This window comes from Propithecus coquereli, unplaced genomic scaffold, assembly GCF_000956105.1.
Source record: "Propithecus coquereli isolate 6110/MARCELLA unplaced genomic scaffold, Pcoq_1.0 Scaffold6, whole genome shotgun sequence".
NCBI classification, from domain to species: Eukaryota; Metazoa; Chordata; class Mammalia; order Primates; family Indriidae; genus Propithecus; species Propithecus coquereli.
The window spans coordinates 1,986,281-2,000,460 of record NW_012151951.1 but is presented as its reverse complement, the minus strand read 5'-3'; the positions used below and the strand labels follow the sequence as shown (position 1 = coordinate 2,000,460).

Here is a 14,180-nt window from a genome sequence, read left to right as displayed (position 1 = left end):
ATAAAAAGGGGAGGATAAACCTATATAGTGGAGAGGTTTCTATATTTCCTTTAAAGTAGTAAATTATTGATAAGTACAACATAAAAAGTATGTATATTGTAATTCCTAGCATAGCCACTAAAATAGATATACAGTCCAAAAGACAATAGATACATTAAGATAGGATACCAAAAAAATGCTCAAATAACCCATAAAAAAGGGTAGAAAAGGGAACATTTTTCCATACCAGTATTCCCTGGATCCTCAGAACTCGTATCAACATTAGTGTAGTGCTCTAACTTGTTCACCAGTTGTGTCTCAATCTGATGAAGACTATGATCTTTAATAGCATTTTCTACATCTTCAGTAAATTTAATCTGCTCTGCCAAGCACAGTATCTATTGAATAAAGAGGAAAATTATTTTTAAAAGATGAATTTACTTAGAAATATTTTGTAAATTTAAGACACCTTTTTCCAAATTGCCAATTGTATATTGGACTTCTCCATCTGAATGTCATATGGGCACCTCAAATATTTAATAGAGTAATACAGTAGTAGAAAAAGCATTGTGTGAAGCAGCCAAGCCTACTTTTCAGAACTCATCTCATATTACACTTTCTACTACAGGCCTATTTTCTGGTCCTAGAACCCGCCAAGCTTATTGTAACCTCAGGGCCTTTATACTTTCTTCCCCTGACTCTTCTCATAAATGGTTTCTTTTCAACCAGTATAATATGAAGATAGCAAAGTATGATGTATCCTATTTAATAAAAGGGCAATCTTCTAGCATTTCAAAATAATTTCTTAGCACACTACTGAAGTCTACAACACCAAAATTTCAATTTTTTCTTAAATTAAGATCTTAGTTTTATAATCTAATACCCATAAATAGAAACCAGCTATACATCAAGGCAGATAGCTTTCTGTTAATAATACCAATAGAGCAAGGCTACTAATAAAGCAAATTATACATTTAAAGACCATTCTTTGAATATTGGTATAAAAATAGTTTCATACAGTTTTTAAATGAACAAGGAAAACTGATATGCTCCTTTAAACTAAAAACATGATGCACATCACAGAAAAGCACTACACCTGTTGACCCGTTACTACTGAGCATTTTTCTGATACATACCTTTCAACATCCAGATGAATATCGTCAAATGCCTCTATTAGATTAAATCATTTAGTTATCTACATATACATTTTATAACTTATCATAGCAGGCTAAGCTGCTGTCTTGATCTAACTTAAAACATTCTATAAATATTATATTATGGTTCTTCTATGGAAGAGGAAGCCAATTAGTAACTCTTTTAGGTAAGTCATCAACAGCTTCTTCAATCAAGTATATGGTGAAGCATTTAAGCAGAACCAAATTTGCTTTTGAGAAAAGACTTTGCTCTTTCATTTTCATATGAAAATGTTCATTTGCCCACCTCCAAACCTAATACCCCTATATATGCATTTCCTTTCAAGCAATACTACTAAATTTCTGTATTATAAATGCACATGAATAATCTCAATTTTTTACAATTTTTATTTCAAAATATTAGGGGGTATGTGTTCTTGCTACATGGATGAATTGTATAATGCTGAAGTCAGAGCTGTTAGTGCACCCATTTTTAACAGTCTGCTACATAATTTCTGTGAGAGGCTAAAAGAAGTGATAGTCAAGACACAGTCTTGGGTTCTCAAGTCACATTACCATTAAGATAGCTGGACAGGCACTAATATTATTAATTACCTAAAATGTAATTGCCACTAAGGTGCTCTGCAAACATTATATGATATGACCTTCAAAATGATTTGGTAATACAGGTACTACTATACCCTCTGAACTAAGTGTCAAAATGTATCACTCCGAGAATAACTAGCTAAGGCAGCATTTACAACTAAGGTCTGTCAGTTTCTTTCCACTTTACCACATTGATACCTTCCCAGACCCAGAAAGTACCTTTTCTCTATGTTATTCTAGGTCTTCACAAAAAAGGAACTAAATTATCAATAACCTATACCTGACATCCATGTAACTGTTTATACTACATAATACCCTTATATAAATTCTCTTGAGATAAATATTTCTTAGCATTAACTGCTAATAAACAAGAATTCTTCATTTCGGTAGACAATGAACTATTTACATTTTTAGTAGTTCACATTTTTACTTGAGTGCTGAAGGGCCTAGAGGTAAGTTTCAGGCTCAAATCCAGCAACTTTCTTTAGCCTGTATCTCCCACTATATCTCCTGCTATAACTGTCATTTCCATAACCCAATTATACAATTTTTGCTTTTGTGAATTTTTTTATATTGTGTCTTTTATTCTATGTTAATTTACATCCTATCTGGAAGTTGACAAAGTACTAGGAAACATTTTCAGAGGTAATAAAGCAGCTTACCCTGATTCTGCAATGGCATTGATTATTCAGTGATAATTACTTTTATTTTTCTCTAAGAACTTAAGATTCTTTTAAACAAATTTTAGTTTGCCTCAAAATGCCAAAAGATACAAAAGGAATGTTTGCAAAAATGGCTCAGAATCTAAAATGTGCCAAGCTTCTATACTTTAAGAGAACCAACATAAAAACCTGTCCCAACAGCTACTAAATTTTTTAATCTGAAAAGCAAGTAACTTTTAGAGTTGTCAGGTAAATTTTTCTAAGAGAAATCACAGAACATTCCAATGACTACCTTCCACAGTCCCTAAGAACTAAAGTTTCTGATGACCTACACTTATAGTGTTAAGTCTGGGCCAAACACTAAGCAAGACAGGACTTTTTTTTTTTTTTTTTTTTGAGACAGAGTCTCACTCTGTTGCCCGGGCTAGAGTGCCGTGGCTTCAGCCTAGCTCACAGCAACCTCAAACTCCTGGGCTCAAGCGATCCTACTGCCTCAGCCTCCCGAGTAGCTGGGACTACAGGCATGCGCCACCATGCCCAGCTAATTTTTTCTATGTATTTTTTAGTTGTCCGATTAATTTCTTTCTATATTTAGTAGAGACGGGGTCTTGCTCTTGCTCAGGATGGTTTCGAACTCCTGAGCTCAAACAATCCGCCCACCTCGGCCTCCCAGAGAGCTAGGATACAGGCGTTGAGGCACCGCGCCCGGCCAAGATAGGACTTTTAATACAAGTTTTAGTGGTATACTTTGATATGACCTGGAACAAAGTTGTGAGCTACATATCTAGTATCCAGTGTTTCCAGGGATGAACTCCTATTAACACTGAGCTGCAGTAATCTCTATAATCTACCATGTGACCTAGCTCTCAAATCCTGTGACTATATTTCAGACCTATACTGACATCCTGCTAAGCTCCTGCCAGCTCCAACCTCTTAGATGATCCCATGGAAGGGGTGGAGGGTAAAGAACAGCAGTGTTATAGATCTGTGTCTCTCCATCAACAATGAACTGATCATCTGGAATCAGGATGCTATTACGTGCCTGATTCCATCCTCTCCATTCCATTCACCACTGGCCTGCACTGCTCAAATCTCAGCACGCCTTCTGCTTGAAAGCATCTGAATTACAGCAAATTAACAGAGCTAGAAGAGAACTTCACTATCATGCAGTGCATCCCCCACATTTTACAGTTGAGGGAACTGAGACCCGAAGTTAAGCAGTTTGTCTATGTAAACTATTAGATAAAGGGAGAACAAAGATAACACTTATCTAAGCCTCTCGACCTCTAGGTCAGGGTTGTTTCCATGATACCATGCCAATCTATACTCCTCCAGACATAAGCCCCCTTACCTGTGAAGGGAATAGAGATGGGTCAATTGCACCTTGAGAACTTTGCCCAGCAGTAACACATTCCCTCAACAACTGTTTCAAAGTTTCCTTCATTTCCAAGGCCAAATCATTCAACCAAGCCTGAAAATAAAATTAGAAAATAATATACACAAGATACAAAACAAATATGTAATTTATCATCTGACCCTATTCCTTTATTTCAGGAGGGGTATTATAATTTCTTGTGACTATCACACTCCCAAAATGAGTTACAGCCATTTAATTCTTTATTTTAATAATAAATGGTTTAAATAATTTGAAGAAAATTTTTCACCTCTTGCGATAATAGTGGGTGTGAAATCTCATAAATTTGTGGCTATCACTATCATGACTATACCTATAAAAACCAATATAATATGAACACTTAAAAAGTAACCCATTAATTTCATCGAATCAAACTAGATAGTTGGCCAATAAATAGGGTGAAAATGGCTGGCTAAGTTCCCTGGCTCATGCTATTCTAGTGATCTCATATTAATAAAGTTGGAACCATTGGAAAGGATTGCTTCATTGGTATAAACTGTATTATTTGGGGGCTTAGGCTGCCTCATTAAACAAAGCTAATTTGTTTCAAAGTCAAAACAATATATTTTTCCACTTACTTGATTATAGATAATAAAAGTAAACTGAAGTTAAAATAATAATGATAATTAACAGAAACAATGATGAATATTAATATTTATGAATTACTTAACTTTAAAAGTGTATCATTTGCAACAAAATATAAGGGCATAAACTACAATCTTAGTTTTTCATCATTACTTACTTAAATTAACTCTAAGTTCTAGCTTTTTTTTCATTTGTAGACCACTTTTCAGTACTAAAAATAGCATGACCCTTTGCCCAGCTCAAAAGCCACTGTAGCTAAAGAGTGAGAATCTACCTCTCACTGTAAAGGCTACAGAGACACCTACTCTGCTAATCATTACAAGAGTTTCAGCTTTTCCTTTGCTGGCATACCTGCCTTAGCCCATTTGCTAAAACTTAAATTCTTCCTTTCTCTGTAGCCCCAACAAAACTGCAAGAGAGGAAAACAACAACCATAAAACTCTTAACTAAACATGATGGCTACTTAGCAAAACTTCAATGCTTTCAATCACCTGACATATGTACTCAACATCCAATAAAATGTTGAGGCCTAACCAGGAACAGACATTTTTCAAGGCTGTATGGTTGGTTATGTGTATAGGGTACAGTCCCTGACTTCTAATTGGAAGATAACTTTGGAACCTGAAAATTACAATTCAATGTGGTACAACCTATTACCAGTTGGTTTTAACTGTATGCTTGTAATAGGCCTTTGATCAGTTCACTTCCAGTCCTGCAGAAGCAGTTAATCAATAGTTGTTCTACAAATGTACTAGTTTCAAACTTACTTTTCACTTAAATCAACATATATAATTCATATCTTAAAGAGTAAAGTGAACTAAAATTTATTGAGTACTTAGGTTCCAAGCAGTATATAGTGTACTTAAAGCCAATTATTTAACTTTCAATAGAAAGTCTTTGTAACAGAGAGAAGTTGAGCATCCCTATGACAAAAATCTGAAATCCAAAATGCTCCAAAATCTAAAACCTTCTGAGCTCGACATGGCTGCTCAAAGTAAATGCTTACTGGAACACTTCAAACTTTCAGATTAAGGATGCTGACCACTAAAACGCAAATATTCCGAAATCCAACTAAATCTGAAATCCAAAACACCTCTGGTCCCAAACACTTCAGATAAGGGATTCTCAACCTGTAGTGAGATTCCCATTTTAATGATATGAAAATTCAGACTCTAAGTCACATAGCTAATAAGCTTTGGAGCTAATATTAATGTCCAAATCTTTTTGACTCCAAAGACAAGGTTTTTTCATAATTACATGCTGCCTTCCAAAAACTAAAATCTCACATTCTTTTTAATACCAGAACACTCTGAACCTAACAAATCATTGTTTAAGATATTAGATGAGTTTCCTAAATGACTTAAATTAACCGATTTTATCCTCCAAATTGACTATTTTTCATATAAAGTTCACACCATTTTTTTTCTATTTTCACACTTGAAAAAGAATTACTTACCTCTACATTATTTGATAGAAGAATTTTATTTTTAAAAGGTACAACTTCTCCCTCTAAAGATTTCATTGCAGTTATATGTTTTGATTCCTCATCAAAGCACACACTGTTAATGCCTACAATATAAAAGCAACAATTTAAATGCAAGAGCAGTAAAGATATAATTATTAGACATGACATATATATTATATAGTGTATAGTATAAACCCCATTAGATATTGTAATGTAATAGAATTATAAAGTATATCGCATATGTAATGTTCCTATTGAGGAAAAAAAGAATCACTCTTTTTTGATAGACATTATCACTAATCTAAAATATCTCCTATCAGTATCTAACTATACGTGACCTGATTCATTGGTAGTTTTACTGTTTATTTTGATATTTATATGTTTGCTTATTCATTTGTTCGTACCATGTTCCAGAAAGAATGTTAGGCAACCTAATCAACTAATACATACCAATCATTAAGAACAGTCCTACAGCTGGGCATCATGTCTCATGCCTGTAATCCCAGCACTCTGGGAGGTCGAGGCAGGAGGATTGCTTGAGCTCAGGAGTTCAAGACCAGCCTGAGCAAGAGCGAGATCCCATCTCTCCTAAAAATAGAAAAAATTAGCCAGGTGTGGTGGTACATACCAGTAGTCCCAGCTATTCAGGAGGCTGAGGCAAGAGGATTGCTTGAGCCCAGTTGCAGTGAGCTATGACGCCACTGCAGCCTAACTGAGGCAACAGAGCAAAACTCTGTCTCAAAAAAAAAAGAACTGTCCTAACTCTCAAACATTCTTAATGGGAGTGTAAAATGTTATAACCTCTTTAGAAAATGATTTAGAAGTTTCTTAAAAAGTTAAACGCTTCCTGTATGAGTTAGCAATTTCACAATCAGGTATTCATCCAATAGAAATAAAAACATATGTCTACAAAAAGATTTGTATGAATGTTCACAACAGCTTCATTCATAATAGCCAAAAACTAGAAATAACCCAAAGTGCCCATCAACAGGTAAATGGATAAATGGTGGTATATTCAAACAATGGAATACTATTCAGCAATAAAACGGAATGAAATACAATTGTAGGTATCTCAAAAACATCATGCTGAGCAAAAAACCCAGACATAAATGAATGCAAAGAATACATATTGATGATTCTACTTACAAGTATTTCTAAAAATGGCAGAAACTAATCTACAGTGATAAGAATCAGATCAGTGCTTGCCTGGGGCAGAGTGAAGTGGATGAGGAGAGGGGCAGGAATGACTTCGAAGAGGCATGAGGAAACTCTGGGCCCACGGGAATGTTTTATGTCTTAATTGCAGTGGTAGTTACACAGGTGAATATAATTTGTCAAAACTCATCAAACTATATACTTAAATATAAGAAATGTATGTAAATTATAGATCAATACAGTTTATTTTTAAAGTAGTAAAAACCTTTCCTAGATAAGGTAGTAATAGCAACCATTATAGACAATATTAGATACAAAACAAAAAAAAGAGGAAAGGGGAAGGGCAAATAAGACTCCTCCTCCCAAATTTGCATATCACTTCACGGTATATAAAAAACTTGACCACATTACCTCATTTTGATCTTCAGAAAAAAACCTTTAAGTTATTATTTGCAATATAAGAGGAAAACTAAATTTCAGAGGGGTAAATTAATAACTAATGAATAAATAGTAGAGATGGAGCTTTGATATAAACCTTCTAATTTCAAGAGCTTTCTACTACCTCCCATTGCCCAAATCACAGTTACAGATATAAGCACCCTAAAGCTTCAGATACACAGAGTTGGCAAATATTTCTGTAAAGGACCAGAGAGTATTTTAAGTTTAATGGGCTATAGGGTCTGTGTCAACTACTCAACTCTGCACTCATAGCATGGAAGCAGCTATAGACAATGCATAAACTACTGAGCATGGCTATGTTCCAACAAAACTTTATTCAAAAAACAATAGGTACTGAGCCAGATTTGTCCCATGGCCTATAGTTTGCTGATCCCTGATTATAAGTGAAAATGATGAAAGTTTTTTTACTTCTTAAATTTAATTTGAAAAATATAGCTCTTTTCGATAGAGTTGCTTACTTACAGAAGCATTAATTTGCTTGCTCTTTCCAAGCAAATGAAATATTTTGAGAAAATCATAGTCATTTTTGAAACAAATCTATTCCATTTGCCATTAATAAATACCCCATTAAAGTGGTTCAATAACATCAAAGCACAGCATACTAATTACTTTACACTTTTCCCCACATAATCTCACCTATCCCCATAGTTTGATTGTTATCTCTATACAGACAACTACCATTTCTACACCCTCACCAAGGTCTGTATGCTGACAATAACTGTCTATTGAGTATCTCCATTTGGATGTCTTTCAGGAGACCTTAAACTTAATAACGAAGGGACATAATCTCCTTCACTTCCAGGCCTTTGCATAGACTATTCTCTCTGCCTGCCCACCTTTTTTCTAACTAATGCCTATACATTCTTCAAATCTCACCTTAAATGTCACTTTCTCCATGATGCCCTAGAACTGAGCTAAATGCCCTCATAGACATAACTACAGCACCACATACTTATGTCAATCACAGAACTTGTCACGCTGTACAACATTTATCAGCTTACTAGCTTGTCTCCCCCATTAAATTATAAGTTCTTAGTCTGTATGAACTGTATATTATTCAATAGTCTACCCAATAGCCTAACATTATGCCTGGCACTCAATAAATATGTGTTAAATAAATGTTGACACCTACCAGCAAATAGCTTCTTAAGGTGAGACTGAATCACTGATGGGTTAGTAGACTGGCCCAGTATTTCTAATAAGTCATCATCACCAATAAAATAAAATCTTGGGAATGCTGAGCGTTTTTCCTAATAAAGATAAAAACAAAAAATAGCTTTCTCTTTTCAAATAATTAAGATATTAAGTACTTCACAATGCATTATATAAAGATTTTTTTAAAACATGCCTCCAAAAATTCATTTAATGATTTCTGACATCTTTGAAGTTGATCAAGTATCGTTAGTAGAGAATTTCTGATGCCTGCATGAGTAGTTAATGTTGTGACTCTATTGTCTTTCTTGATGTCATTCATTATTGACCTACAAAGCAAAAACATTATTTTCACATGTATTTTAACAGTTTTTTGGCCAAGACATATTAAGACTTTTTTTTGTGTGTGCTTAACACAAACTAGATGTAGCACTTATAAATAGTAACATATCATTATATTTCTAATAAATAATACTAAATACCTCATTATCATTTTAACTTGCTATATTACAAATTCTCTTATATTTTTTATTCACTAAATATTAAGCCCTACCTCATAGAGCCAATGTTCCAGTGACAATGAAAGACATTAAATAAATTTCTCAAAATATTTAAATAAAATTACAATAGATGCTAAGAAAGAAAAGTACAAAGTATGGTTGAAGTGGCTAACAGGGTGACCCATGACCTAGGACTTCTTTGAAGAAGTAAATTAAGCTGTGTTATGAATGATGAATAAAAGAAAAAGTCAGTGAATAGGAGGGAAAGAGCTTCTAGCAAAGATCCTGGGAAAGAGCTAGGCATAACTAAAGGCTAGAGTCACTAAAGCAAAAAGGAGACTAGCACAAGGCTAGAGAGATGGACAAGGAGTAGATCTTGCCTTATCCTTAGGGCAATGGGAAACCACTTTGAAACTTTACTTACAGGAGTAAAAAACAACAAAAAAAGAAGTGCTAAAACTGCATTCTTATTTTCTTAAATAGTTTAGAACGTAGCAGATATTAAACTGATAAGAACAGATACTACACTTGATCTTAGACAAAAGGATGAGAAGCAATGAAACTGCATTTTTAAACAATTACTCTGGCTGTTGTGTGAAAAACTTATATATAAAAGCAAGTCAGAAGATTAATGTAGTAGTCCAAGTGAGAAAGACAATACTTTAGAATAAAATGGGAGAATTACAGATATAAAAGATGTTTGGTTCAAGATAAGTAGGTTAAAATCAATAAAATTTGGTAATTTGATGTATGTGGAAGTGGAAGAAAAGGAGCTATCAAAGATATCCACCATGTTTCTGCTTTGAACAATTAGGTGGTACCATTTATTGAGACAGGAACCATAAAGAGAAAAGATCTATGGGAAAGGAATTAGGGAGTAAGTTCATAAATTCAGTTTTGACCTGAGGATGTTTAGGAGATTTGAAACTCAGAAAAGAAATATGGGCTGCATGTATAAATTGGGGAGACCTCTAAGGAGAGAATATACAGAGAGTGACAATGTCTACAACTAAAGGTTTGGAGAGAGCTGAAGATTAGGAACTAGGAAGAAAATCAGAGATATAGTCAGAAAACCAAGAGAGGACAATATTACAGAAGCCCAAGGAAGAGACTTTCCAAGAAAGAAGAAATGCTCACCTCTATAAAATACTAGTAAGAGAAAAAATAAAATAAGAAATGAAAAATGTCCATTGAATTTAAAACAGGAAAGTAATTGGTGATTTTAGGAAGTATATATATTAGGTAGAGTGGTATGGTAATGATAGAAACCAGCCCAAAATGGTTCAAGTAGTAAATGCTTGAGTGAGGAATAGCTTCTCAGAAGGATCCGCTAGAGAAAGAGCTTGAATACACAAAAGATACCAATAATGTAAACGTAATTAGCTTGTATTAAGCACTTCACAATATGAATGAATAAAAACTGCTATATGTGTCTACGTCTTATTTAGCTATACTGACCTAAAATCTTCATCAACTCTGTTGAAGCGTGTCTGTTCTTTTGGTAATGCTCCACGGCCAAAAATGGGTTCCAAATATACCCACTTTCTCTGAATAAGATTTAAATTCTGTAGGTACTCATCTAACTCTGCAAGTTTTCTTTCCCAAATTGACACTTTATCTTCAAACCCTTTATAATAAGGAGAATCCTTTAAGGACTGAAGAAGGCATCTATTATCTCCAACCTGGTTTACTATATCTTTCCAGTCTTTAATCAGCTTAATAGTTCGACTTTGGCTGTCTTCATAATCAATCAATGTAAACACTGCTCCAACTCCCCAAAGATCAAGTTCACGTAAAGCTTCTCTGATTGTAACTTCACCTTGTGCCCGACTATTTAAATCCTATATAACACAAAATATCCATATTTATTATTTCAACATTAATTATCATATAAATAAATTATAAAATACACTTTATAAGAAAACATGTTTTATCCAGCTTTTCACCATAAGGCAAAAAAAATTAAATGGATATATTTTACATGTAATCCAAAAGGATTACTGGCTATTTTATCAAAGCATATCAGATACTAAGCATCCTGGTTCACGTGGTCAAAGTATATACAAAGTTCTGCCTTATGCTTTTCGTTTCTATCAAAAGAAAAACAAAATTTAAGCATCTATCACAAAAGACAAAACTAGTCTGGCTTATTTAAAGTTTTGTAGATCAAAAGACCAAGATTTGGAAGAATGGAACTACAGAAATATTACTGTAATCTTATTGTAAATTCTAATACATCTAAAATAATTAACAATCAACTAGAGTTATTTTCTACAGTAGTCATGCTTTATAACTTCTCAAGATTATCTCTAGGCTGGGCGCGGTGGCTCACGCCTGTAATCCTAGCACTCTGGGAGGCCGAGGTGGGTGGATCGCTCTAGGACAGGAGTTCAAGACCAGCCTGAACAAGAGCGAGACCCCGTCTCTACTAAAAAATAGAAAGAAATTATCTGGACAACTAAAAAAATATATATATATAGAAAAAAATTAGCCAGGCATGGTGGCGCATGTCTGTAGTCCCAGCTACTCAGGAGGCTGCGGCAGAAGGATCGCTTGAGCCCAGGAGTTTGAGGTTGCTGTGAGCCAGGTTGATGCCATGGCACTCTAGCCCAGGCAACAGAGCCAGACTCTGTCTCAAAAAGAAAAAAAAGATTATCTCTAAACATGTTCCAGGATTATTAACAAATGTAAAGGTTTACTTTTTGGATAGAAAATAAAACAATTTGACATCGAAAGTCCTTATATTTTTGAATGGCCAGAATGCAACATAGAAAGTCTGCCACTTATGATGGAATTATGAAAACTTTTACTTTTACCTGAGACCTTTTCTAACCCTGATTAGCAAACTGGTTCTTGATTTAGCTCTCTGGATTTTTGTAACTTCTATTTGTAACGTAACAGATGACTTTAAATGTATGTTATGTAAAATTATTTGTATTTGTTTACTTTTTGATTAAACCTGACTCCCTTCTTCGAGAAAGACTTTTTTGTATTTCATACTTTTTCTTTCTCAAAGAAGGGATTTATACTATATTATTGTGTTTACACCCCCATACACAGGGCCAGACAGATTCAGAGAAATTACTAATGAAAGAATAATGAAATAATGGAACATTGTCAGTATCTTAAGAAAGGGAAACAAGTCTAACTTGCTATTTTATTTAAACAACAAAATATGAAGCAAAATTGTATATTAACAAAGTTCAGATTTACGGGATATTTATAAAAGTGATTCTTACTTTAAGGTCTGCAGCTTTGGCTACAATTGTATCAGCTACTCTGAGCAAATCACCAAACAACAATTTCTCTAAACTAGTCCCCCTAGGAAGGCCAAGTAGACGAAAAAGGTCCAGCCAGTGATCTGGAGAAAGATGTTCCCCTCTCACATATTTCAAGATAGGAATTACTGTCTGTTAAAAAAAAAAAAAAAGAAAAAGGCATATATATACATTTATACACAAATATTAGCAAAATACAAATTAGTATTTATTTTTATGGTTATTAGCTATCAAAATTTTAATTAATCCATTATGTTTAACAGCCTTCAAATATATATATGGTTAAACAAAACTGTACAAAATTTTTTATTAAACATTACTGTAGATGCATGCAAATTTCCCTTTGTAGTTTAATATATTTTAAAACATGAGATAGAATATTTCTATTTGTATTATTTTATGATATGACCCATGTGGCACTAGGCTGTATAAACACTTTATTTTTTAACTTTAACTATAAATTTCTTACTTAAAACTTCTTTCGAATTGGTAGCAGAAATATCAATTTCTATGGTTTACTCTGTTTCCTATTTTTTCATATAATGAAATAATGGAAAAACATATAAACTTTTAGTTCAGTCACTACATAATAAAAAGATACATGAAAGCTCCAAACTCATTTTTAATTAGCAGAATAAGTAAAACAATTTTACTTTATATTTGTCAACTTCTGATTGTAATTTCACTGTCATTACTGAATGTTCTCCAATCTTCCTTAATCTATCATGCCAATTCATCAAAAATTCCTCAAACAGGTATGTCTTAGTCCTGTAAAATACCAAAAACACATTTTAAAGTTTACATCCAATAACAAAACTACAAAATTATGAGTCTAAATACTGTTTTTGAATCAAACCGAAAAGTAATCCAATCTTCATTGGCCATTTCTTGAAATCCTTGCTGAAATTCTTCATAAAGGGCCCAAATTTGTGCACAGCTCTCAATGTCTTTAGAGATGCTGTATGCCAGAGAGAAATTAGGCTCTTCTAGTCCAAAATGATGGCAGTCATCACTATAGAAACAAATATTGAAATATTAAATTTTAAAAACAGAAAAACTGTTAAGTAACAATAGTTTTTTAACTGCATTGTCTGTGTGTGTGCGTATGAGTGCACATGTGTGTATGTTTGACAGTGGAGAAAGACAGTAGTAAACTACCCATTTTACATGAGAATTTTAACTACATATATATGGGCTCTCCTAAATTCATGAATACGTATTTTCCTAATGGAGTCAAAATCAAGTTTGTAATATATAGAGATTTTTATGTACATAATATATGTCATATACATGTAAATATTCATGATTGTATAAATCTATTTATTAATCTGAGAAGAAAATAATCTCAGTTGAAAGGGCTAACTTCTAGATTATAAAATACACTTAATCTAATTGGTATAATGATATTTAATAATTATGGAAATAAGACTTCCACTCACATATGAAAGCAATTATTTTTATGGACACATTTGCTTAAATAGACCAAACCTAAAGCAGTGTTCAAATTTAACTACTTGCATTATTATAAGATGAACCGACAACACATTTTTAGTCTTTTGTTATTACTTATTTTGTAACCTTCACTTTTTTCTCAGAGGTACTGAAAGTAAATTTTCCAAATATTTTATATACTCCATTTTTAAATAGGATGAGATCACAGAAAGTGAGTATTCCAACCCCCTAATTAACTTTTAAGTAAATTTAATTTTCTATTCTATTTCTACTCATTTCTTGAAATTTGCTTTCTCTTAATATCCTTATATAAAACCATGACTAAGACAGCAGTAACATG

At 33.3% G+C, this 14,180-nt stretch overlaps 1 protein-coding gene across 1 annotated transcript in view; it reads right to left on the bottom strand.

Moving 5' to 3' along the window:
• DYNC2H1 (dynein, cytoplasmic 2, heavy chain 1) overlaps positions 1–14,180 on the bottom strand; it is a 522,114-nt gene that overhangs the window by 473,868 nt on the left and 34,066 nt on the right. The window contains exons 18-26 of the mRNA XM_012659112.1: positions 13,245–13,400; positions 13,042–13,156; positions 12,350–12,520; positions 10,569–10,951; positions 8,807–8,939; positions 8,591–8,708; positions 5,836–5,948; positions 3,732–3,851; positions 227–377 (exon numbers count right to left, since the gene is read on the bottom strand). Of these exons, the coding sequence (XP_012514566.1) occupies positions 227–377; positions 3,732–3,851; positions 5,836–5,948; positions 8,591–8,708; positions 8,807–8,939; positions 10,569–10,951; positions 12,350–12,520; positions 13,042–13,156; positions 13,245–13,400 (1,460 nt within the window). The remainder of the gene's footprint in view (positions 1–226; positions 378–3,731; positions 3,852–5,835; positions 5,949–8,590; positions 8,709–8,806; positions 8,940–10,568; positions 10,952–12,349; positions 12,521–13,041; positions 13,157–13,244; positions 13,401–14,180) is intronic.